The following is a 23,708-nucleotide window of genomic DNA, read 5'->3' as shown; positions in this document are numbered from 1 at the left end:
GGAGGGTGCAGCTCACGATTCCATGTGGGAATCGAATCGGCGACCTTGGTGTTATAAGCACTGCACTCTAACCACTGGGCAAACTGGCCTCCCAAGAGTACTTACTGTATAGCTCTATTTATATGAAATGTCCAGAAAAGGCATATCTTTAAAGTATTTTAGATGAATGGTTGCCAGGGGCTGGGAATGAGAACGGAGAGTGATTGTAACTGGGTACGAGGGATCTTATTGAGATCATGGCAGATTTTATTGAGGTGATGGAAATGTTCTAAAACTGGATTGGGTGATGGTTGCACAACTTTGTAAACTTATTACAAATCATTACATTCTACCCTTCAGATGGGCAGATTTTATGGTATGTAAATTATGCCTCAATAAAATTGTTTTTATAGAAAGAAAAATGTTAATGACAACGCAAACAACTTTTGTGTATATAAAGCATTCAGCATAGTGTTTGGAACATAATAAGAGCTCAGTCAATGTAGTTAACTTTTAAAGCTAACAATATTGCCACTCTTATTACTGATGTAGTGCTTACTATGTGCTAGGCATTGTGCTGGGTGCTGAATAAAGTGAAGCGCCAGGAAAGAATCCTTGAGCTAGGGGCGTGGCATGCACTTTATGCGATGACAACCTTTTACCTCCAACTCCTACTACTATTGCTAGTGAGTCACTCTAAAAGTTCTTCTCTCCTGTTTTCTGTCCTTCATAGCAAGCACAACTTTTGTGATTTTATTTATTTGCTCGAGCATTTGTTTCATGTCTATCTCTCTCACTAGATGGTAAACACCATGAGGGCAGGGAAAGGACTGTTCCATTCACTACTGACAGGTGACAGGTTCTGGGAGACTTCTTGCTGGGTCTGGTAGGAGGAACAGGTGCTGCTGACACGGTCCCTTTTTTCCTCATCTCCATGAATGTGGACAGGATGTCTCGAGCTGCAGCAATCACCCTACAACCATGAGGTGTACATGTGAGGGCCAAACCCAGGTTGTGAAGTATGATGGAGAAAGACGGAAGGAGCCCGTCTTTGGTGCCTTTGTTGAACACTGAGCCAATGTCCATAAAGGCTTCCCTTCAGAGTTATTATATGAGAAAAATAATTTTATGTTTGTTTAAGCCACTATTGCTAGGGTCCTATTTCTGGTAATGGAACACCTTTCTATTATAAATGAGACTACCAGTAAGACTGATATGATACTCTTGAGAGATTTTTGTCTAGTGGAGGAAGATGGACATGTAAACAAACATGCACTTGTAAGACACTGTCTTTGTGGAACTTTGTACAGGGTGAGGTAATGGATCTATGAGGGAGTCCCTGGTTGCATACTGGTTTCTGTCTTAGGCGGTTGGATGGATGGCTGCTCCACTGAGATAGGAAACCTAGGAGGTGGAGTTCATTTGTGGGGCAGAGATTAGTTCTTTATTGGGCATGTGGGTTTTAGGACTTGTAGGACACCCAAAGGGGAGGGATCCAGACTTAGGAGGATATATGGATCTGAACTCGGGGGAGGAGATTGTGCTGGAGTATATAATGGGTGTCATCAGTGTGCACCTATGAGGGAAGCCTCAGAGTGAAAGTGTACTGAACTCTTGTTTCAGGGTTTATGCTAAGTGCTTTGTATCATTACCATCATTATCATCGTCTGTCTGTGCATCTGGCATTTACTAAGCACCTACTACACGCCAATTCAACTTCAGAGTGCTTTACATGCATCATCTCATTCAATTCTCACAAGCAGAAAGGCAAGTACTAGTCCCGCTTTAGTTATTAGATAACTGATGATTGGAGAAATTAAGTAACTTGCCCTAGGTCATACTGCTAGTGAGTTGTGAAACCAGAAATACTTAAGGCGAGTTTGTAGAATGAGAGAAGAGGACAAAGAACACACAGTAATGAGGACATTAGCATGAATTTCTTTAAAAAAAATTAAAATTAAAAATATTAATTTTGTAATTTAATTTTAAAAATTAAAGTATTAAACACATCAAATGTTATACACAACTTATATGCTCAAATAATTTTTATAATGTGAACACACCAGTGTAATAACCACCACCCAGATTAAGACATAGGACATTACCAACACCCCAGAAGAATAATTGATGCCACCGTGGCCCCCCATCCTTCCCTATGCCCCACCCAAAGGTAACTACAACTTTGACTTTTCACCAGAGATTAGTTTTGCTTTGAATACCAACATTTAAGGAGTGGGAAAGAAAAGATGAGTTTAAAAAGGTGACTGAGAAACTGGTCAGAGAGAGGTTCCACCTATCATGTGCACACACCAATTGAGAGCCAGTAATACAAAGTAGCAGCAGTCTTGGGAAATCCTCTTTGGCAGCACTAGGAGATGTAACAAGATCAAATTCAGGGAGTAGTTGGTAGTGACGGCGGTACTAACCCATACCCATAATGTCCATACCCAGGACAGTGGAATTGGTACTAACCAATATAACTTATAATATAATTATAATTATAATATAATATATATGTCCATACCCAGGACATACCCAGGACAGTGGAATTGGTACTAACCAATATAACTTATAATTATAATTATAATATAATATATATATATAATATAATATAATATAACTTATAATTGTTACAATATAAGATGTAACAAGATCAAATTCAGGGAGTAGTTGGTAGTGACAGCGGTACTAACTGTATCCATACCCAGGACAGTGGAATTGGTGAGGGGAGCTGCAATATCTTGTGCTTGGTCCCCGCAGCAAGGACAGTGGTGGATGAATTCTGTGGCATGATTTGGGGTGACTTTCCTCATTATGTATCCTCCAAGTTGGATTCTTCAGACTCAACAATTTTGTGAGCTACCAAACATAATCTATTACGTGGTCAAGGAGAAAAACTTTATAATTGTGAAAGACTATTGGTTGCCTAACCAAGGGTCATTCCCATGTCTTTTTTTTTTTTTTTTTTTGAAACAGAACTCTGCTTTTTTGGGGGGAGGAGGAGGAAGCATGTGCCCAGCCCCAGGAGACATATGGTGATTGGTCCATGGCAATACCATTGTGTGTAATACCATCCATTTTTCCAACATATATTAACTCTCATCTATATAACAATTTGCAAGGCTACTATTGTCTTTTCCATTTTACTGATGGGAAATCCAGGTTCAGAGGAGCACTGGTTTGGAACACAAATCTGACTCCACATTTCTTTCCAGTGCACTACAGCATTACTCACCTATGGGTAATTTTGTACATTTTTTATGTTTTTTTTTTTTTTAATTTTGTACATTTTTTATGCTCTGCTTGTGATTATCCTGTTTTTCTATTTGGCCTATCAGAGTGTCCTGTACTTCTCTTTTCCCATCACCCTTGACAACCTGGGAGCTTCTTAATTATGGCGACTCACTAATGACCCGCTAATGACTTCTAGGAGTCCCCCCTCCCCCAGCCCCCGAAGTGCGTCTAATGACTCCCAGGATCTCCTCCCCAAGAGCTGCTCCTAATGACCCCCAAATCCTCGCTCACTGAGGAACAGCTTTTTAATGGCTCTAAGGACATCTCCCCTTAGGACCTGTCCTAATGACCCGCAGAGCTCCTTCCCATTCAAGAACTGCCCCCTTCAAGGAATGTCCGGTTTGCCGGCGAGTAAGGGTGTTCCCAGGACACGGGACTTTCAGTTTTAAAAACCGAGACAGTCCCAGGTAAACCGAGACAAGTTGGTCACCTTATTAGGAACTCCGTGACCTCGGAAGCTGCCCCTAAGCGTCCCCAGCGCACTTCTATCTTAGGCAAATGTCCCACTCACCCCCAAAAGGTTCTGCCCACCCTTTCATTAGAATCATCCTACAATAATAACCTCATCGGCCTTACCCTTCCGGACCATCTCATTTCTAGGCACTCGCCTCTTTTTATCCTGATTAGCTATGGGCGGCCAGAAGCCCGCCTATGATTGGCCAGTTCCGCGATGCAGCCGAGATGCTCAGTGGCCGCGGTCCCCAGTGGTACAGCATTTCCTCCTGGCAACAGCCCGAGCCGGCGCTCATAGGCTGAGCCTACTTATATGCCCAGACAGTGGGCGGCTGCAGCGCGTGCTCATTGGTTGTTTAAAGGTTTATAGCGGCCCTCGGATTGGTTGACTCTGTGGGGCACTGTGCGGCTGCGCAGAGGCCGACTTTAGAGGAGGTGGAGCTTCGTTCTTCGCCAGATGGAAAAGCAGTGAGATCGGCTAGTGGCAACAGCAGAAGCTGGGCTCAGCCCTGCCAGGACGGTGGGCTTTAGGTGAGAACCATAGGGTTTTGGAATCCTTTAAGTTTGTTGTTGCTGTGGCCTCGTCGGGGAGCTCCGGTGGGGGAGGGGTGTGTGTGTTGGGGGGGGGTGCCACCAGTGAGTGATGGGCACGGCTCTCAGCCAATGGAACCAGGAGCTTCTAAAATGGGTCCTGAGATTGGTCCTTTCCAATTACTTATGGCCAATGGACGTCGGGAAGCGGGGCAGGTCTACTGGGCCTTATTTTCTTCCTGCGGCGGGGCCCCACTAGCCTCGGCGGCGGGGCCGGGAGGGGTCGTACTTCTGTGCGGTGAGGTTCGGGGACTTTGGGAGCTGGGGGAGCTACCTTGGGAGCGATACCGCGGGAGCGGCTTGCGAGGGGAGGGGAAGAGAGTTTGAAGTGGTTAACAATAGCTACCTTTATTGAGTGGTGAAGTACCGGGCCTAGTGCTTAGCGTTTCGCTTGCATCATCTGAGTTAATCATAGCAATCCTGCCGGCAAGGAGATTGGGATCCCCATCTTACAGGTGGAGAAACTGAGGCTCTGGCAACTCATACAGCCAAGGTCACACGGCTAATAAATGTCAGGTCTGTATTCAGAGTTGTTTTGACTCCGGAGCCGGTGCTCTTAAACCACTAGGCTTTGTTGCTGGATGGGAGAAGGAAGGTGGCAGGGAACAGGAGCTTTCCCCAGAGAACAGATTGGGGAAGGGAATTCTAGAGTTGAAGAAAGGGAATGAGCAACTGAGGTGAGGGGGAGGGAATCAGTAATTCAACAGTTAATGAGTGTCTGCGTTGTGCCTTGCATTGTTCTATGCATCCAAGGATGCGGTAAGGCCAGAGGCGATGGGCCCTCATACCGGGCACCGGCACTAACACTGTTTGCACATGATTGAATCTTTCGGTAAAATTTGCAAAAGTAAGATATTTTGCATTCTTTTTTAAAAAGAGCGTCTTCAAAATTGAATAAACTTAAGGTTCCTCCACACTTGAATCTGCCCTTGCGAAGGGCTTAGTCTAAGGGGCGGTTATGATGTAGGCCACATAGAGTAATGGAAGGAGCACCAGGGGTGCTTTACAGGACTGTGGGCAAATGTTCTGATATGTAAAACAGGGATAACAATATACCTGCTATGCAAAGGTTTGGCAAGGTGCATGAAAAGTGCTTGGGCAGGAACACATTTTTGGTGAATGGAAGCCTGTGAGATGCGGGTGGTGGTGGGGTTCTGTTCTTCTCTCTTACCTTAGGTCTGCTCCTTGCTATCTTCCCAATCTGTCACTGGATAGCTGGTAGGGTGGAGGCTGCTTCCTCCCTTCTGAACTCTCCAGCTTTCAAGGGTACTCTTGGAGCTGAACTACGGCTTTGGGACCCAGATTGGGGGAGTTCTAGAGTTTCCTAGAGGAAGAGACATTATTGCTTCTAAACTGACTCCTTTTAGTCAGTATGATTGGTTCTTAATCATTTAAAATAGTCTATTGTGGTGCTTGGTAATGGGAATGTACCCACTTAGCTGGAGGCCTCATCTAAAAACAAAGTATTTCCCCTTCTCCAGTCAGTTGTGAAGTTTGCCCTGTATTGCTTAAATTTTGTCCTTTGAGTTCTGAGTGTAGTGCAATTGAACTAGTCTCTAGCTTGACTTTATTAAGTACTGCTGAAACTGCATTTTGGTTTAGATGTGAAAACAGTTTCACTTTAGGGTTTTAAAAAATCATAGCTCATGCTACTAATATCAGAGTACTTATTAACCCTTAAATTTTGTAATCTAAATAAATTTGCTTAGGAATCTAGAATCCCGTTTTAAAGCTGCTGGAGAAGGGAGCCTGGAGGTTGCTTTTAAAATCTGGTTGTAGTATATTATGTTTAATACTCTTAGAAGCAGTTAGCAAGGTGTGAATAAGGGAGCAGCTTGAAAAGATAAGGGTAAAATATGGGCAGAGCAGCTGTATTGTTAGATAAGGACCAACAACCAAATAATTAGTTTACCTTTTTTTTAGCTTGAAACAGTATCTCCATTTAAATGAGATTTACATACGTGTAATTTTGATACATCAGGTTCTTTTAAGGAGCCTTTTCTCTCAGTATTTCCAGCTCATTTAAATAATTTTATCTAGAGGCAGATTCCATGTTTGAGGTCTTAATGCTTCTTGAGAATTCCTACATCATTTTTTTTTTTTAACTTTTATTTAGTATGCTTTTCCAGGACCCATCAGCTCCAAGTCAAGTAGTTGTTTCAGTCTAATTGTGGAGGGCGCAACTCACAGTGGCCCATGTGTGGATTGAACCGGAAACCTTGTTAAGAGCTCTGCTCTCTAACCAACTGAGCTAACCGGCCACCCCATCTTTTACTGTTTTCAGCACTGATATTCCCAGCATTTAACTTTAATTACATTTTATATAATTTTGTGCTCTTGTATTTCTTCAGATTCCTGTTTGACCAAAGTGACTTCAGAAAGGAGGGAAAATGGCTTCTGAATCTGAAATCCTGAATCCCAGTGCTCGGATAATGACTTTTTATCCAACTATGGAGGAGTTCCGGAACTTCAGTCGATACATTGCCTACATTGAATCCCAAGGAGCTCATCGGGCTGGGCTGGCCAAGGTAAGGGGTGGGCTTGTTCTGCATGGCTATTGTAAGACTTCCTACGCAAAGGTGGAAGAACTGAGTTACTGCAAGCCAGGCAGGGTGATTGAATTGAGTGTCTGCTGTCCTATTTGCAAGTTAATTCCTTTCATTAACATCAGAAGCATCTCTTTCTCGGTAAGAGGAGAGCTTGGAATCTTTAAAAGGGAAGGAAAGAGCCAGTGTCTCAGGGCCAGCTGCTGTGGAGATATTGCTTGAGTATTTTTTTATCTGTCATTGAGTGCTTGTGCCATTCACCTTCTCTTGTTCTTATTTCACTCTCAGCGAGGACTCTGATAGTAATTTGTCTTCCCATGTGGACTTTCTGTTAGATTTAGAGAGAATCAACTCTTCAACCTCCTCTCGGTTCCCAGATATGATACTGAGGTTGAGAATAAGTATTACTTACCTTAGGGCATGGCAATTAGGCAGCTAGTTGGTAGCACAATTAAATCAGGGTTAGCATGACAGTGACTTGCTGTGTTTGGTTGAGCATGGTTAAATCAAAGTAACTTTCTAGTAAAACTGTTAGGTTGCATAGCCGCCTACACACTTCCTGGACGCTGACTAGCTTGCCAGGTTTCTGATCTGTCTCTTTGTTTCTTGTATTCACCACAGGTTGTTCCTCCAAAGGAGTGGAGACCTCGAGCATCCTATGATGACATTGATGATTTGGTGATTCCTGCCCCCATCCAGCAGCTGGTGACTGGGCAGTCTGGCCTCTTTACTCAGTACAACATACAGAAGAAAGCCATGACTGTTCGAGAGTTCCGCAAGATAGCCAATAGTGATAAGTGAGTGAAAACACGTTTCTTCCTTTACCTGTCATAGTATCTAGTACCTAACATCTCATCTTCATAGTAGGTGTCTTCAAGGTTGCTACCGTCTTACTGAAGACCATTTTCCTGAGCTCTGACTTCTGTCTCTGACCTTTTTATGGAAACATTTCCTCTTCTCAGTTCTGTGTCACAGTGTAAACTTGTCCATATTCTTACATAAAGTAATTCCGTTGTTTTGCCATCAGAAGCAGAATCATTTTCTTTCTTTTTTAAATTAAAGTTTATTGGGGTGACAATTGTTAGTAAAGTTACACAGATTTCAGGTGTACAATTCTGTATTACATCATCTATAAATCCCATTGTGTGTTCACCACCCAGAGTCAGTTCTCCTTCCATCACCATATAGTTGCAGAATCATTTTCTGACTCTGGTAAGTTGCAGATTTGCAAAGGAGAAAGTTGGAGTTGGTTCAAAAGGAGCGTTTGTCAGATGTATGGATACCACCTGCTTATCCAAAAGTGGCGTTAGTAGTTTCATCTCTTCCTTCTGGGTCCTTCTGTGTTTAATCATGCTCAAAATGTTCACTACCCATCAAGCTGCTATCTCTGTTCCATTTTGATATTATCACAATGTGAAGAAACTACCAAGCTGATTGCTGTTTTCTCTCACTCTATTGTTCATCATCTGTCCATTCTGGTCTCTGTTAGAAATGTCTTTCTTTGTGTAGGCCTGCTGTTTTCAGTTGTTGTTTTCTCTGCTGTTTTTTTTTTTTTTTTTTTTTTTTTTTTTTTTTTTTTTAACATTTAGCTCTCATTTGTCTTCAGGTGTATAGTGAGTGAATTTTGTCTTTCATTCATCAGCTCTCAGTGCTCCTTCTTAATACTCTTCCTTGGGATTTTCTCCCTTCCCGTACTCTTCCTTATTTTTGAGTTTCCACAAGGGATTCTTCCCTTTTCCTTGCCTTTTTTTCCTGGGCCTTTTTGATCTACACACGTCTTGATTTCAGTCATTCAGACATGTGCCTTCGCTGTGTGAGAGCCCAGGGCGAGATCTGTAGATTGCCAGTTTTCACACTTTTGGAGCATGACTTTATGCACCTTATCACATCAGATCTCTCTCTTTCTACTTCTGCGTTTTCCTTTGGCTTATCACAGTTCTAAATATGGTCTTCCAGTTTTATTGACAGCTTAACTCTTACAACATCTATATTGCTGGCCAACCTGCTATCTAATGAGAGAATTTATGTAATAGCATGTTAAGTGTGATATGCTCTGCATCTGAGAGACTGTGTCATCCTTTGTGTGATTTCTAGCTGTGCATGGGGCCAAGCACACCTGCCCTGTATTTCACACGGGTCTCCACCAGAGGCCTTAGCCTCCTGTGCCAGGCCTGTCTTGTGAACCTAGGGGAGGCCTTTTCTTCTTTCACAGCACCTCTTTTCTTTTTAAACTAACCAGTTCTATGTCTTTTCCTTTCATCTGAAATACAACAAATTCTTATCTTTGATTGCTATCTGCATGGTCCGTCAGCTTAAGAAAACCCAGTAGGTAAAAATCTAAATTTATAAAGCAGATCAGTTGGAGGTAGAAGAGTTATTTATGTTTCAAAAGGAACTTTAGAATGCTAAACTTTATTATTCATTACATTGACATTAAAATGCAAGGCAGTATTTAAAGGAAGATTGGTTTTTTACTCATCCCATTATCCCTACACAATTCACTTTGGTCTTTGCTTCCGCACTTTATCCATTCATGGTATTTTTTTTGCTGTTTTAGTTATCGTGTGCATTTTCAAATACCTATTAGGTTTATACATTACTCTTTCAACATTGCTGTTAATGATTTTTAAGTGGTTTTAATTTAAAAAACTTTTTTTTGTTGTTGGGCAGGGTGTGTGTGGTGGGGGGAGGAAGAAACTTTTCTCTACCCTTTTGGCTCGTCCAATAATCAAATAGACATAAGACAGATTAGCAACAGAAAGTAACCAAATTTAACACATACATATATATGGGAACGCAGCATACATGAGAGAGTCAGAGATCTCATGCATGAGAGGTTTTTAGTTTTTTAAAAGATTTTTTTTTTGGAGTAAATTATCAGTGTGTGGTTATTAAGCTAAAGAGTATAGATATTTTTTATGGCTTTTTGCACACACACACACACACACACACCATATTTTGCTGTTTATAATGCACACTTTTTTGCCCAAATTTGTGAGGGAAAAATAAGGATGCGCATTGTACATGGGTAGTACTAATTCCGTATCTGTATAAATGTTTTTAATTCTTTTATTTATGATTATGAGTTAAAAGTGTAACAATAAGTAAATAAATACATAAATGCTAAAACTCCTTTATAGTACAAAAAACAAGTACCTAAATATAAACAAATAAAAATTTGAATTAAAAAATTAAAACGAACTATTTTTAACCCTGATAGTGTGTGTGGTCCAGAAACATGGGTGCGCATTACACACGGGAGCACATTGTGCATGGCAAAATGTGGTATACATGTACATATGTATTTTCCCTAAATAGAACATTTGGTATGCAAAAATCTGTTTTTATATTTTTATTAAAATATTTTGTTTTGGGGCAGAATTATTTGTTGAATGTTAGCCACTGCAATTGGGTATTGGGAATGTAGCAGTGACAATACTAATGAGCCTTCTTGGAGCCACTTCCTTTACACGAGTGCAGGGAAGTGAATACTTGGTCAGGGCTTAGCTCTTCATGGGCTGGTGGGTTTTGGTTGTCTGTGGGTATACAGTTGACCCTTGAACAATGCAGGAGTAGGGGGCGCTGATCCCTCTCACCTCATAAAGTTGAAAATGTGCGTATGACTTTTGACTCCCCCCAAATTTAACTAACTACTAATAGCCTGTTGTTGACTGGAAGCCTTACTGATAACATAAACAGTCGATTAACACATATTTTGTATGTTATACATACTATGTTCTGTATTCTTACAATAAAATAATTTCTAAGAAATTACTAAGAAAACCATAATGAAGATAAAATACATTTACAGTATTAAAAAATTCATGCATAAGTGGACCTGCACAGTTCAAACCCGTGGCTGTATAGTGATCTGTGGTTCTTGAGTCATAAGTGTGTAAGCCTGGTTTCTTCCTGGGTGGCCAGGCCATTCCTGACTCTAGCAAGGTGTGGTTTTAGTAGAATCTCTTTAAAGAGTTGAAGATAATATATTTCTTAAGGAGGATGGGCTTACATCTTAATGTATGCTACCTTCCGTGAGCCCAGAGCTCGCAGAGGGGATATAGAGGGACTTAACTTTGTATTGGAACCTTGAAAGCCAAGGTTACGTTATATTCATTAGAAATGTCTTGCTGTTCCTGGAATGGAAATGTATCTTGTGTTCATAATGCCTAATGAATTTAGCCCTCGTAAGTGGTTAACACTTCTTTTACTTTTGAAAGGTACTGTACCCCACGTTATAGTGAATTTGAAGAGCTTGAACGGAAATACTGGAAAAATCTCACATTCAATCCCCCAATCTATGGTGCAGATGTGAACGGCACTCTCTATGAAAAGGTGAGACTCACAGGAGTGCAGCATTTTTGTAATTTTGTAATGCCATGCCATTTTTATGTGCCCAGCACATAGTAGGCCCCTAAAAGCTATTTGCTGAATCAGGGTGGATGAACAAAGGAATGATCTACCACCAGCTGGTGTGCTGTGATCACTTAATTGTGGGCATTTTTGCATGTGACTGAATTTTACTTCTCCCACTTTACATGTGAATTGAATGATGATGTATTCTTTGCAAGGGCTGTTGGAATAGTCTGTGGGTGGTAGCTGATGAGTTCTTAAAAGGGTGGGATCTCAGTAAATGAATTTTTGGGGGAGGCAGTGTGCTTTCTGCAGTAGAAAGATCACTGACTAATCTGATGAAAGGGGCATATATTTAAGAAGAGAAACTTAATTAGATTTTCAGAACCCTGAAACCAGATTCCATAGCAAAAGTTGTTTTAACAAATTGCACTGGCTTGGGATGTCGTACTTTTTGAAAAGCATACAGAACAGCCTGAGAGACAGTGTAAGGAAGGAATGTTTGGAACCAGTTTTGGATGAGTAAAAAATCTTTAGGGTGTTTTCAGGGATTATCACTCAGAATAATTTCAATGTTTTTGTAAATTATTGGAAGGAAGTAGTTTAAAAAGTGTATTCCAAGTTTGTTGATCACAGTTTTTTGGGTAGTAATAAGTGAAGCTTAGAGACAAACGGCAGGAAGATACAGTCAGGATCTGGGACGGGGAGCTACAAAAGCAAGGCATAACCAGCCAGAACATCCTGTAGGAAGTGGGCTCCTAGCTGACCATTACCACTCAGGTAAAGGATTTGGGTGACATTGTCGACTTTTTACTGAAGACCCTGCCCGGTGGAAATTGGGGCTAGAAAAGTCACAAGTTGGTGTAGTTAATTCCTGTGTTTTGTATCTTTTTATGGTTTAAGAGTTTTTTCCTATTTTGACCTAAGTTTCTTTAGCTTCAGTTCAAACTCTTCCTCTTAGGGTTTAGAACAGATTGCTGTCACCTCCTTATTCACTTTTTACATACTAGTGTTGTTCGCTGAATGGCATTTTCCCTTCAGAGGTATAATGGCGTCAGTCCCAGTGGTGGCTGTGAGTGAGTCAGTGGTCTTCACTTCCATGCTGTTTGACATTATTCCATATCTTTGTTAGAGGTGACAGCTCATCTGTGACCTACTCTATGATTTGTAGGTTCAGAGCCTCCAGTTTATATTCCATATAACTTGCTCTGCACTGTCATTCCCTTTGCAGCATGTTGATGAGTGGAATATCGGTCGGCTGAAAACAATCCTGGACTTGGTGGAAAAGGAGAGTGGGATCACCATTGAGGGTGTGAATACCCCGTACCTGTACTTTGGCATGTGGAAGACATCCTTTGCCTGGCATACTGAAGACATGGACCTATACAGCATTAATTACCTGCACTTTGGAGAACCAAAGTCCTGGTAAAGTCAGCCTGCAGTTGGCATCGGGGCCCCTCAGGAGCAGGGCTTCTCAGCTTTCATGTGCCTAGGAAATGCCTCTGGATCATGTTCACATTCAGACTTTGGTTCAGTAGGCTTGGGATGGGACTGGCATTTTACATTTTAAACAGACTTTCAAGTGATGAGATTCTGTTGGAGCTCTGGTGCTCAGGCCGCCTTTTGAGTAGTAAGGCTTGAAAGGGCAATTAATACAATTAACTCCATTGTAGGAAAGCATACGTTGTCTGAGGGACTGAGAGCCCCAGAGGCGACTCTAGGCTATCCCACGGCTTTCTAAATTTCTTTTTCTGTATAGGCCTGAGGCCTTTCTTAGAGACAGATTTCCAAGACTGGAGTCACTCCTTCAGATGATAGAAAGCTTTCTTTTCCTCATGAAAAAATTATGTGGTGAGCAGCAGTGTGTGCTTAACACAAGAGGACGCAAGGCTACTCAGGATATGCTCTCCAGGATGTTCTTGCTTTAGTTGGGGAGAAAAAGTCCCTCCCTGTGCTCAGTCTCAGCATTTAGTGATTAGTGAAGGTGCTACATTCAACAGCAGTGAATAAGACAAATGAGGTATCTACCCTCACACAGACGGGATAGAAAGTGTGAAAAAACAATAACATGGTGTGAGAAAAGCTCTGATGGGAAACGGTGCTGTAGGTTCACTTGGGAATGGTGCATAAGGGGGTGAGGTGGGGATTAGAGAGGGCTTCCTGGAAGAGGTGACAGTTAAGCTGAGACCTGGTAAATGAGGAAGATGTAACTGGGTGGGATGATGATGGAGGGTTCAGGAGAGGGGAGAGTGAAGGAAGTGCATCTAGGTGGTTGGAACAAGTCAAGCAGAGATCCTAAGCTGAGAGAGAGCATGATGTCTTCAGAGAACTGAGGAAGTTCATAGTGGTTTGGGTGTTGTGTACAAGAGGGAACAGCATGGGGTGTGTTATGGGGAGTCATGAAAACTATCCATCTTCATTTCCTTTTCCAGCATCTTCAGCCACATCCTTTTCCCAGGAGTTTCCCTTCTTTCAGATACTTTCCAGTTTCTAATCTAGGGGGCGGGGGAGGAGTTTTTTCAGCCTGTGATTACCCACTAACTCCTGTCCCATTTTCTTCCTTAGATGACTAGAGTGCTAGAATCTGTAAATGTAGCTTTTGTATCTTCACCATGTTTACTTCAAAGTTCCCTGAAATTGTATTTCCGTTCTCATGTGAAGAGCAGGTTGTCTGGTTATTACATACACTGTTTAGGTCACCTGAAGTAAGAACTCCAACTTCTGTGCAGGGTGCCTAATGGATCCTTAAGTCCTTTAGGTGACATTTTCCTCAGCTCCTTGTCTGTTTTGTTTGGGATGGGAAGTTTTTGGTTGTGGAATAGTCTTTAGAGTCGATTATAAAGGTTAAAATAGACTTAACTGTGAATTTCAGAATATGAAGTTTAGCATATGGTTTTTTGGTCTTTCTCTTTTTGAAGAGCATTTTCTGTGGTGTGTAGGTAACCTACTAGCTGGAGGAGTCATTATTGGGTAATCAGTTACGTAATTAATAACTTATGGAGATGAAGGGAAAATAGGTTCAGCAGCAGGTATGGGGCTAGGCGTCTAAGTATCTAATTCATTTTTACCTTGTTTTTCATTCTTCCTTTATCCTGTCGCAGTTAGGCCTGTCAGGCTCTGCCAGGAGCACTTCAGTGCCATCCTTCCATTTTCATTTCATTTCATTTCATTTCATTAACAACATTATAAAGGAGAGCAACACTGAGTGCATACCTTAAATCCTGGCTCTTGGTAAATATTCAATACATGTCTTGTTAATGAATGAATGTAAAGAAATTCACGCACACGCTCTGTGTGGACTCCCCACTCTTCTGCCCAAACAGTCTAGTATTTCATTTCTCCAGATTCCTGTCTAGGTTTTGTAGTTGGGAAATTGAAAAATCGGATACTTGGAGCTGTGTTGAGAGTGGGAATGAGCCCGCTAGGTCCAGTACTGTCCTCTGTTCATCCAATACTTCTATGTGGTTGCAGGTACTCTGTCCCCCCTGAGCATGGAAAGCGGTTGGAGCGCCTCGCCAAAGGTACTGTTTCCTCCATAGCTGAGTCAGACCCTCTTACGAGCTGTGCTCGCTGCTCTGAAGTGTCCATTCTCTGTGGTCAGATTCTCACCTGGCCTTTATCAGGCTTGCAGGTTGTGGGGTGGGGGGTGGGGGACGGTGAGCCAGGCTGCCAGACTGGTGATCTTAGCGGAGCAACTGAAATCAGAGCCTTTCTCTACTTTGTCCTGGAAAGGGACTTAGTAAATCCTTCTCAGACTGTTTTTGCCTCATTTTTATCAAGCATGGGTGTAGTTGACCAGTGATAGTATACCAGTCATACTGGGTCTGATTCTTCTGCCAGAAACCCAAATGTTAAAGTCAAAATTGAATTATTTTATGGTTTGATTCTTTAAGTGGATCTTGATAGATTTATACCTCTAGACAGCCCATTTCGAGAGAGCTTGTGTAGTCTATTCTGTAGTAGATGTGTTACTAACAAAAGACTTGTGATACTGGTGAATGGAAAAAGGTCCTAAATAGCTTCAAAGATCTTTATAAGAACAGAGGCCGCTTGAGTCATCCCAATTCCCCAAGCAGAATTTGATTACGCATGTAATGGCATTCAAGGAAAGGAGCTCAGAGGCTCACTGGAGAATCTTAGAATTGGCCTGAAGCTAGAAGGATCCATGGAGATCACACTGGTGATTCATCCTCCTTATTGTCCAGACTAGACACCCAGATGTAAAGTGACAATTGATGCTAGGGTTACAGAGCTAGTGTGGAGCAGTGTGTTAACCTGTGCCCATTTTCAATTAAACAGGCTTTTTCCCAGGAAGTGCTCAAAGCTGTGAGGCTTTTCTTCGCCATAAGATGACTTTGATTTCCCCTTTAATGCTGAAGAAATACGGAATTCCTTTTGACAAGGTGAGCTAATTTTACATACAAGAGTTCTTAGGCTCACACGGAAACCACCCTTTCTTGTCTGTGTTTCACAGAGGAGCTTTATTCTAGTTCATCACTCTGCCAGGCGTGGGCCAAAGCTAACCTGTATAATAACACTTTGATCTCAGGGTATTAGAGATGGGGCTACTATACCTTCCCAGTCCCAGAGGAGAGTGAAATCCCTGTGAACAGTGTTCATTTGGAGGAATGGTTCCTAGTCATGGCATCTGAGATGTTAGGGCTTTGCATTTTACATAAGGCACCAAGACCCCAGTGGTTTTGTGACTTATCCTTGGTTATTCGGTTAAGTTGAAGCAGAGCTGGAGCTCAGAGTTCCAGTCCTGTGGACTTCTGCCGTTGGTGCAGCTGCTTTAAATCTGCTCTTGTTCAGGTGACTCAGGAAGCTGGAGAATTCATGATCACTTTCCCTTATGGTTACCATGCCGGCTTTAACCACGGCTTCAACTGTGCGGAGTCTACCAACTTTGCTACCCGGCGGTGGATTGAGTATGGTAAACAGGCGGTGCTGGTGAGTCTGCTTGGCTGCTTCTCTCTATCGCACCTTGACTGAAAACGTCTGGTTCCTGTTAGGTATACTGGCTGGTGATTAGAACTTTTCCTTGAACTTCTGAAATTCAGAAACAGCGTGGCTGGGAATGTGCAAAAGTGCCCAACACCTTGTGTTTGGTTAAAAACTTGTTCAGATTTGGGATTTGTAAAGTGAGGTTTCCAGGCTGAAGTCCATTGAGCATTGAAACCACACCCCCACACATTATATTTCTTGCATTAGCCACTTTGGGATTTCTCTGTTGAGAAATTCTTAGGGGTTTAATTTTACTTGCGGGAAACAGCAGGGCTGGACCTTTGACCAGGAGTAGATTCCCTTGTTTGGTCCTGGCTTGGATAGGTATCAAAGCGAAGGTGGGTAACGACCACCCGGGTCTAAGGCCAGAGCTGCTTCTCTAACGGTTCCCTACATGTCCTTGTTAGTGTCCTGGGGGGTGGGAGGCGTGCCCAGAACCATGCCTTTTCCGCCCTTTCTTCCCTGCTTTCTGCCATGTTTGAAGTCTCTGCAAAGACAGTATGCCTTCAGCCTGTGAACCCAAACAGTTTGGTTTTAAACTGTCTTGTGCATTTTTCCACCTGAAGGGAGGAGAGGGGATAGGGGGGTTAGGTGGAAGCAGTTAAAATGTGCTCAGCTGGAGCTCTTCCGGTTCCTTGTGACAGTGTTCCTGTAGAAAAGACATGGTGAAGATCTCCATGGATGTGTTTGTGAGGAAGTTCCAGCCAGAAAGGTACAAACTTTGGAAAGCTGGGAAGGACAGCACAGTTATCGACCATACTCTGCCCACGCCAGAAGCCGCCGAGTTTCTTAAGGAGAGTGAACTGCCCCCAAGAGCCACGAACGAGGAGTGCCCAGAGGAGGACATGGAAGGGGCTGAGGATGGAGAGGAGGGTGACCTGAAGAGAAGGTACCCAGCAGCCGTTGGGCCCAGCTGTTGGAGGGAGGGATGTCTGGGCAGCCCCCTGTAACCTGCTGAGAGGCTGTTTCTAAGTGGGGTGTTTGAGCCACAGCTGAGGGAGTTTTCTTCTTGGTAAACGCTCCAGAATCCTGAGAGTGAGAGGTTCAGGTCCTCCTTGTGGCTCTTACCCAAGAATGATAGCACATGTCATGGGCCTGCACTCTGCTGAGTCACACACATGCCAGGGCACAGCTCCCTCTGAGCCAGAAAAGTCACTTTTGCTCATCATATGAGAGCTTTTTTAAAAACAAGAGGGTGATGGTGGGAATGAGACTGACACGAGCAAGGGAGTGGTGTCTTGAAGTTGGCTGGTGTCTTTGGTGTCTGAGCCAGAGAATCTCCTGTGAGGAGCACTCGTCCTGCTCTATGTAGGGAAGAAAAGACATTTATGGGGTACCTGCTCTATGCCAGGTACTCTTCCAGGTACTCTGTACACCTTTCCTTCAGCCTCGCATCAAGTCTGTGAGGTAGGTGGTGATATCCCTATTTCCTGTTTGATGGAACAAACAGGCTCAGAGGTGAAGTCCCTTGTTTCAGGCCCGCAAATAAGAGGTGGCACTCAAGTGTGAAGCAGGCTGACAGGCTCTGGCCACTCGTTTTGGGGTTGTATGTGAATGTATTTGTGTAAGGGGATGTATACGTGGGCTCTTAAAAAAAGTTTGCCCTCCTCCTTACAGCCTAGCCAAGCACCGTATAGGGACAAAGAGGCATCGAGTTTGTCTTGAAATACCGCAGGAGGTGAGTCAGAGTGAGCTCTTCCCCAAGGAGGAGCTGAATTCCGGCCAGTATGATATGACGGAGTGCCAGGCTGCCCTTGCTCCCGTGAGGCCCACCCATAGCTCTGTGCGGCAAGTCGAGGATGGTCTTACCTTCCCAGGTCAGTTGGTTGTATTTTTCCCCCACCACCCTAACTGTTCTGGTCTGTGTCAGATGCCATGTTGAGTCACAGGGTCACATATAAAAAAGGAGAGAGGTCTGTGAGCAGATAGTGTCGTTGGAGTATGAGAAGCGGTGGGAGAAGCACTTTGATTAGGGACACACGGGGGACGAGGAACGAGGGGAATGGCCCCCTCCCTTTGCCTGGTGAGGGGTCACGCAAACACTGAAAGTTTTGCTAAAGTGACGATGAACTAATTCTCATTAGTAATTTTCCACGCAGACAGTGAGTGGGGGACGTAGAAAGCGCATCTCTGAGAGGAGTAAGTAGCAGGTGAAGGCATGGAGATGGGAAAGGACACGAGCTATTTGGGGAACTGGTGGTGATTTCCTATAATGTGAATATGGGAGTGGAAAGGAGATGAGGGTAGAGAAAGAAGTGTGTTACCAGGAGATGAGGGTAGAGAAAGAAGAATGAGGTGATGTAGGGACTGCCTGCCGTCGTAGGTTTGGCCACTTGGAAGCTTGAGAAGCCCTTTGTACTGTGGGAAGGGAGTGGTGTGGTCACGGAGTGCCAGAGCACTCAGTCACTCAGATGGCTGTTGAGGCTGGATTTTTGGGGGAGAGGCCTGTATCAGTCTCCACTCAGGCTTGGAGAATCTCTGTGTTGACGATATCTTGGTGTGTCTGCTGAGAGCCAGACAGCACGATGGACTTGGACTCGGGCTGAGCTGCCTTCTGTTCAGGTTTTCTAGCCTGGAGTGATAGATCCTTCGTGAGCTCAGGCCTTCATTTCCTGCAGGAGACATCTGAGGAAATGACAGCTGCCACTTACTGAGTGTCTGCTGTGTGCTGGGCTATGCTCCATCTTATACAGAGAACCCTGGTGGTACCTTCACATTACAGAGGACGAAACTGGAGGCCCTGAGGCTAAGCAGTTAGGCCCACATCACACAGTGACCCTAGGTGACGGAGCCAGAATTCCAAACCAGGCCCTCACCGCCCATGTTCTTTGTGCTTTGCCACTCCCTTTTATGAGGTTCAGACTTACGGCGGGGATATTGGCTCTGTCCAATGTGTGTGTGTGTTTCAGATTATTCTGACTCCACTGAAGTCAAATTTGAAGAGCTTAAAAACGTCAAACTAGAAGAAGAGGAGGAGGAGGAGGAGGAGGAACAAGAAGCGGCTGCCTTGGATCTCTCTGTGAATCCTGCCTCTATAGGGGGACGCCTTGTCTTCTCAGGTTCCAAAAAGAAGTCATCATCTAGCCTGGGCTCCAGTTTGTCACAGGATTCTATCTCTTCCGACTCAGAAACCAGTGAGCCTCTGTCCTGCCAAGCCCAGGGGCAAACAGGAGTTCTCACTGTGCACAGCTATGCCAAAGGCGACGGCAGGGTCAGCGGGGGAGAGCCATGCACGAGGAAGAAAGGGAGCGCCACCAGAAGTATCAGCGAGCGGGAGCTGGCGGAGGTACGGCTCCGGGTTGTGGTTGAGGGGGAGCTGCCTGGAAGGGATCCTGTGGAGAACGGGGGCCTGCGGGTGTCCAAGATGGCAGGAGAGACCCTCAGGAGGGGCTCCAGTCTGCCACTGCTGTGTCATGCAGAAAACCAGGGGGCATGGGCTCACTTCCAGCTTGTTCTTTGCTGGGAGTCCCTTTCTCTTGACTGTGATGTTCCAAAGAATGGCCGCCCCGGCAGTGGAGGCCAGGTTGGTGCATCCTCTGGCCCCTCTGGCCCTTCTCGTCTTAGAGGCACAGAGGTTAGAGCGGCAGTGCTTGCCGCCCACATGTGTGAGTGTTGGGAATGACATGGCCTTCCTTACCCTAAAACTCAAGTCTTTTCCCTTACAAACCTTGACTGCGCTGCAGACGCCCATGAGAATTCTCCCTCCCCCTCCCCACCCCCATACATTCTTCATCTCCCAGAATAACATTGTTGACAGAATTGTTTTGGAGACCAGGATGAATTCCCAAAGCCGTAAATGTGAATGTTTGTTCCGGCTCCCTCTGGAACACTCACCAAAAGCTATGTATTTTGTTTCTTGTAAAAAGGATCTTGGGGGGGTCTGAGTGGGATATAACAGACCTGTGATGGGTGCATCTGGCCTCACACCTACCCACGTGACCTGTTCTCACTCCCCAGCCTTACAGCTTACTTGGGTCAAGTTGCAGCCTTGAGTGGGGTGCGTGGGGTCACTGGTGGATAGTAGGAGTCAGTGCAGAAGCTCTCCTTTATTCCCCAGCCCCTTGCCTTACCTTTGACATTTTTATCTTAAGAAGTTAGTGTGAAACATTTCTAAAGTACTATATACAACTAGGGTACTGTCAAACCCCATGTATATACTCACCTCTCTGTATTAACACGTGGCATATTGGCTCTATCTTTTCTTGGGCTGAAGTACTAATAGTCCATAATAAAATTCCTCTAGTCTTCCCACTCATAACTTTTTGTGGTTGGTTTGTCCCCTTGTCTTTAATATCCAAATAATTTCATAATATCCATGTAATATTCTTTCCGCCTCCTTTGGACAGAGAGAATGTCAGGGCTCAGTGTCTGTAGACTTCTTTTTTCCATGTGAATGTTCCTCCATCTCCCCATGGGTGCAGGCTCATGAGCTGGTGATGTCCACCATGGCCTCTGATTGCTGCTCTCTGTCTTCTCATGGCAACTCCCACAGGGGAGGGCTTTTTTCCAGCTTGGAAACCAGAATCCCTTATACTCCCTTTTGCCGCATCCGAGCCATTCTTCCTTCACAAAGCTCTCGTGCTCTCTCGTTCATCCTGCTGTCATGCTGGCTTTCTCTTGCAGTGTCTTCCTGACTTTATTGCCTGCACTTGCAATCACAACCACAAAAACAGCTAACGATAGCAAGGACTTAATATGTATTACATATTTGATATGCATTGTTCAGACTGTATTTGCTTAATTACTGGAACCGCAGAATCAAGATTTTTGTGGATTTTTGTTTTTTGGGTGGGGAGCCAGTAAGTAACATCTATCTTTTCTCCTCCCAAATTAGGAAACAGTTAAGTAATAGATACAGGAGTCAGGCACAGGGAGCTCAGAGTGGCCCTTTATTATCAGTTAAAATGATTGAAGAAAGTGGCTTTTAACCTATGGCCAGTTGGCCTTGCTGCTCACTTACCCTCAATGAGACAGGTTATCTACATAGTTGCAGGCAGTCCTGGAGGACATAGGCTCCCTTCACTGAGGCAGAGTGTTTTCCACTCATCTCCCATGTGTTGTGGACGCAGACCAGAACTACTCCTCTGCCGAAGGCAGATCCCAGCTAAGTGAAGCTCACTAATGTCCAAGGGCTGGGGAGAAAAGCCAGCAATCCCTCCACGTGGAAATAGGCTGGGGGAAGGAGGCTGCTCTCCAGCTGACACGCTTCTCTCATTCCACCCCCGCTCGAAAGCCATTGAGTGCCTTCCTGGCTCCCTTTTATTTCTGTGTGGGCTTCCTAGCTGTCACGTGATGGTGATAACCCTTCTCCACTGCACTCCAGCCATCTCTTCCCCCTCCCCCCTACTTCAAATTATCTAAAAATGGCTTGGCGGCCTGCCTGTTCACTTGATTCTAATCGTTCATGGCATGCCTACCCTGGCCTAGAACTGTGTGCCTTCAAGGAGCTCACAGACTAGACGAGTAGACAGAACGTGAGCAGATAATTCTAGTTCTTAGTGACCCATGTTGTGGCACAAGTGGAAGAGTTAGCAGTGCAGCCTGAGGTTGGGGTGAGGTGTTTAGGAAGACTGCAGAGAAGGAAGCATTTTAGCTCGGCCTGAGGTTGGCAGGAGGAGTATGCCAGGGGGGTAGAGTGAGATTGGAAAGGGAGTTTGGGAGAGGAGAGAGTTCTATCTACATGGTGGTGGTAGCTCCTGGCAAGGTCCAAGCACGTGGGGGGGTCTACAGTGGTTTATTTGCCTCAGGCATATGGGATTGGAGAGGGCTCTGGGAGGTACTGGTGGAGGTTGAGTCAGGACCCAGATCTCGAGGGTCTGCCTCATGCCTTGTGAAGCAGTTTGACTGTAGAGTGGTGGTTTGAGGAGCGCTGAGAGGTTCCCCGCCATGTGTTTTTAGAGATTGAAGATTTCCATGATGCATTGTTTCTTCATAATGCATTTTTTAAATGCACAAAGATGCATGCAGAATAATACAATGAACACACCAATTCTCATCACCTAGATCTAACAGTTGTCAGTATCTTGCCACACATTTGCTTCATCTATCTGTTTTTAATTTGCTGAAGTATTTTAAAGCAAATCACAGATACTGTGTCATTTCTCCCCCTACTTCAGTTGTGTATCTTTTAAAAATACAGGTATTTTCTTAATCACTGCCATTATTATACATAACAGAATTACAAAAATTCTTTAGGATCATCTAATAACTTGGTCCATAATCACATTTCCCTAGTTGTCTAAATAAAATTGGTTTTATGGTAGGTTTGTTTGAGTCAGGGTTTAATCTAGTCTCACACTTGACATTTGTTTGTTATGTCTCCTAAGTCTGCCTTAACCCGAGGCAGCGTCCCCCTCTTTTTTACCCCACCATTGACTTAAGAAACCATGTCAGTTGTTCATTAGATTGTCCAGTGAAGGGTTTTTTAAAGCTCTGCACTGAGTTTCGGAAGATGATTTTGGAAGCAAGTATAAAGGTTTTTGGATGGGAAGAAGGAGGCGAAATTAGAAACGGCAGAGGTTCTCTTGAAGGTGGAATTAGGGATGATTTTCGCTTCTTACATTTATAAAGTTTTTGAGTGTTTTTCACGATTAATGTTATTTTTATGATCAAATACTACTTCCGGAAAGGAGGGAAAAAAAGATTTGAACAGGGAAACCAATTTGGAACCTGTTCCTTAGTCTGAAAGAGGGTTGTGAGGCCCTGACCGATAGTGGAGATAGGGATGGGGAGCAGGGGGGGCTTGAGAGCTGCTTAGAAGGCAGGTGCGTAGGATGGGAGGCGGCTGTGGGCTCCGGGGCAGTGCAGGGTTGACTCACTTGTGTTGTGGGACCGATAGGGGTACATGAGAGGAAGATAGAGGTTGTGAGAAAAGTGAAGGTGTGTATGAGTGTGGCTCAGGAGGGAAGTTTAGCCTGGGCATGTTGAGGGTGACCTGCTTGTGAGGTAGGCTGTGGAGATGTTTATACACAGACCTGAAACTCTCTCAGGAGGGGTCCTTAGGTTTGGGCGTCACTGGGGGGTGTCGATGGGCATGGAAGAGCTCATGTGTGGAGCGTGAGGAATAATTTTCACAGTGTGGGTGGAGGTAGAGGGCCCAGGAAGGAGAAGAAGAATGAGGAGAGCAGCTAGGGGCTTGGGGGAACTAGGAGAGAGAGCTAGGAGTGTGTCCAGAGCCAGGGGAAGGGAAAGACTGAAGACCATGGGAGCTGTGGCCAAGCTTGCCTCTGGTGAAGGGGAGGAGCCAGAGCCGTGCCGGAGGTTGGAGCCAGGGAAGGGACTGGATCCTGGAGGTCTGAGCAGGAGGGAGGGAGTGCGGTCTGCAGCGCAGCTGGAGGCAGGAGGGGGGTGGCTACAATGGGTTCATTTGTTTTTTTAATTGTGGTAATGATACATGACATAAAAATCTGTCATTTTAACCAATTTTAGTGTACAGTTCAGTGGCCTTAACTGCATTCACTTTGTTGTGCAGCTGTCACCAGGCTGCAG

General features: G+C 44.3%; 1 protein-coding gene across 4 annotated transcripts in view; it reads left to right on the top strand.

Annotated features, from left to right (window-relative positions):
* The first annotated feature begins 4,121 nt into the window (after nucleotides 1-4,121).
* KDM4A (lysine demethylase 4A) overlaps nucleotides 4,122-23,708 on the top strand; it is a 40,674-nt gene continuing 21,087 nt past the window's right edge. Inside the window, exons 1-11 of one of the 4 annotated variants that reach the window (XM_081055708.1) lie at nucleotides 4,122-4,257; nucleotides 6,669-6,845; nucleotides 7,485-7,660; nucleotides 11,084-11,198; nucleotides 12,448-12,641; nucleotides 14,688-14,737; nucleotides 15,516-15,619; nucleotides 16,029-16,166; nucleotides 16,865-17,109; nucleotides 17,838-18,037; nucleotides 19,130-19,506. In XM_081055708.1, the coding sequence (XP_080911834.1) occupies nucleotides 6,708-6,845; nucleotides 7,485-7,660; nucleotides 11,084-11,198; nucleotides 12,448-12,641; nucleotides 14,688-14,737; nucleotides 15,516-15,619; nucleotides 16,029-16,166; nucleotides 16,865-17,109; nucleotides 17,838-18,037; nucleotides 19,130-19,506 (1,737 nt within the window). In that variant the 5' untranslated portion in view covers nucleotides 4,122-4,257; nucleotides 6,669-6,707. Of the gene's footprint in view, nucleotides 4,258-4,453; nucleotides 4,556-4,716; nucleotides 4,834-6,668; nucleotides 6,846-7,484; nucleotides 7,661-11,083; nucleotides 11,199-12,447; nucleotides 12,642-14,687; nucleotides 14,738-15,515; nucleotides 15,620-16,028; nucleotides 16,167-16,864; nucleotides 17,110-17,837; nucleotides 18,038-19,129; nucleotides 19,507-23,708 lie in introns of those variants that run through there. The other 3 variants (XM_081055711.1, XM_081055709.1, XM_081055710.1) reach the window with 3 other exon arrangements.

This window comes from Rhinolophus hipposideros (genome assembly GCF_964194185.1).
Source record: "Rhinolophus hipposideros genome assembly, chromosome: 8".
NCBI lineage: Eukaryota > Metazoa > Chordata > Mammalia > Chiroptera > Rhinolophidae > Rhinolophus > Rhinolophus hipposideros.
Note: the sequence above shows the minus strand (reverse complement) of the source record. Positions and strands in the feature narration are given on the sequence as shown.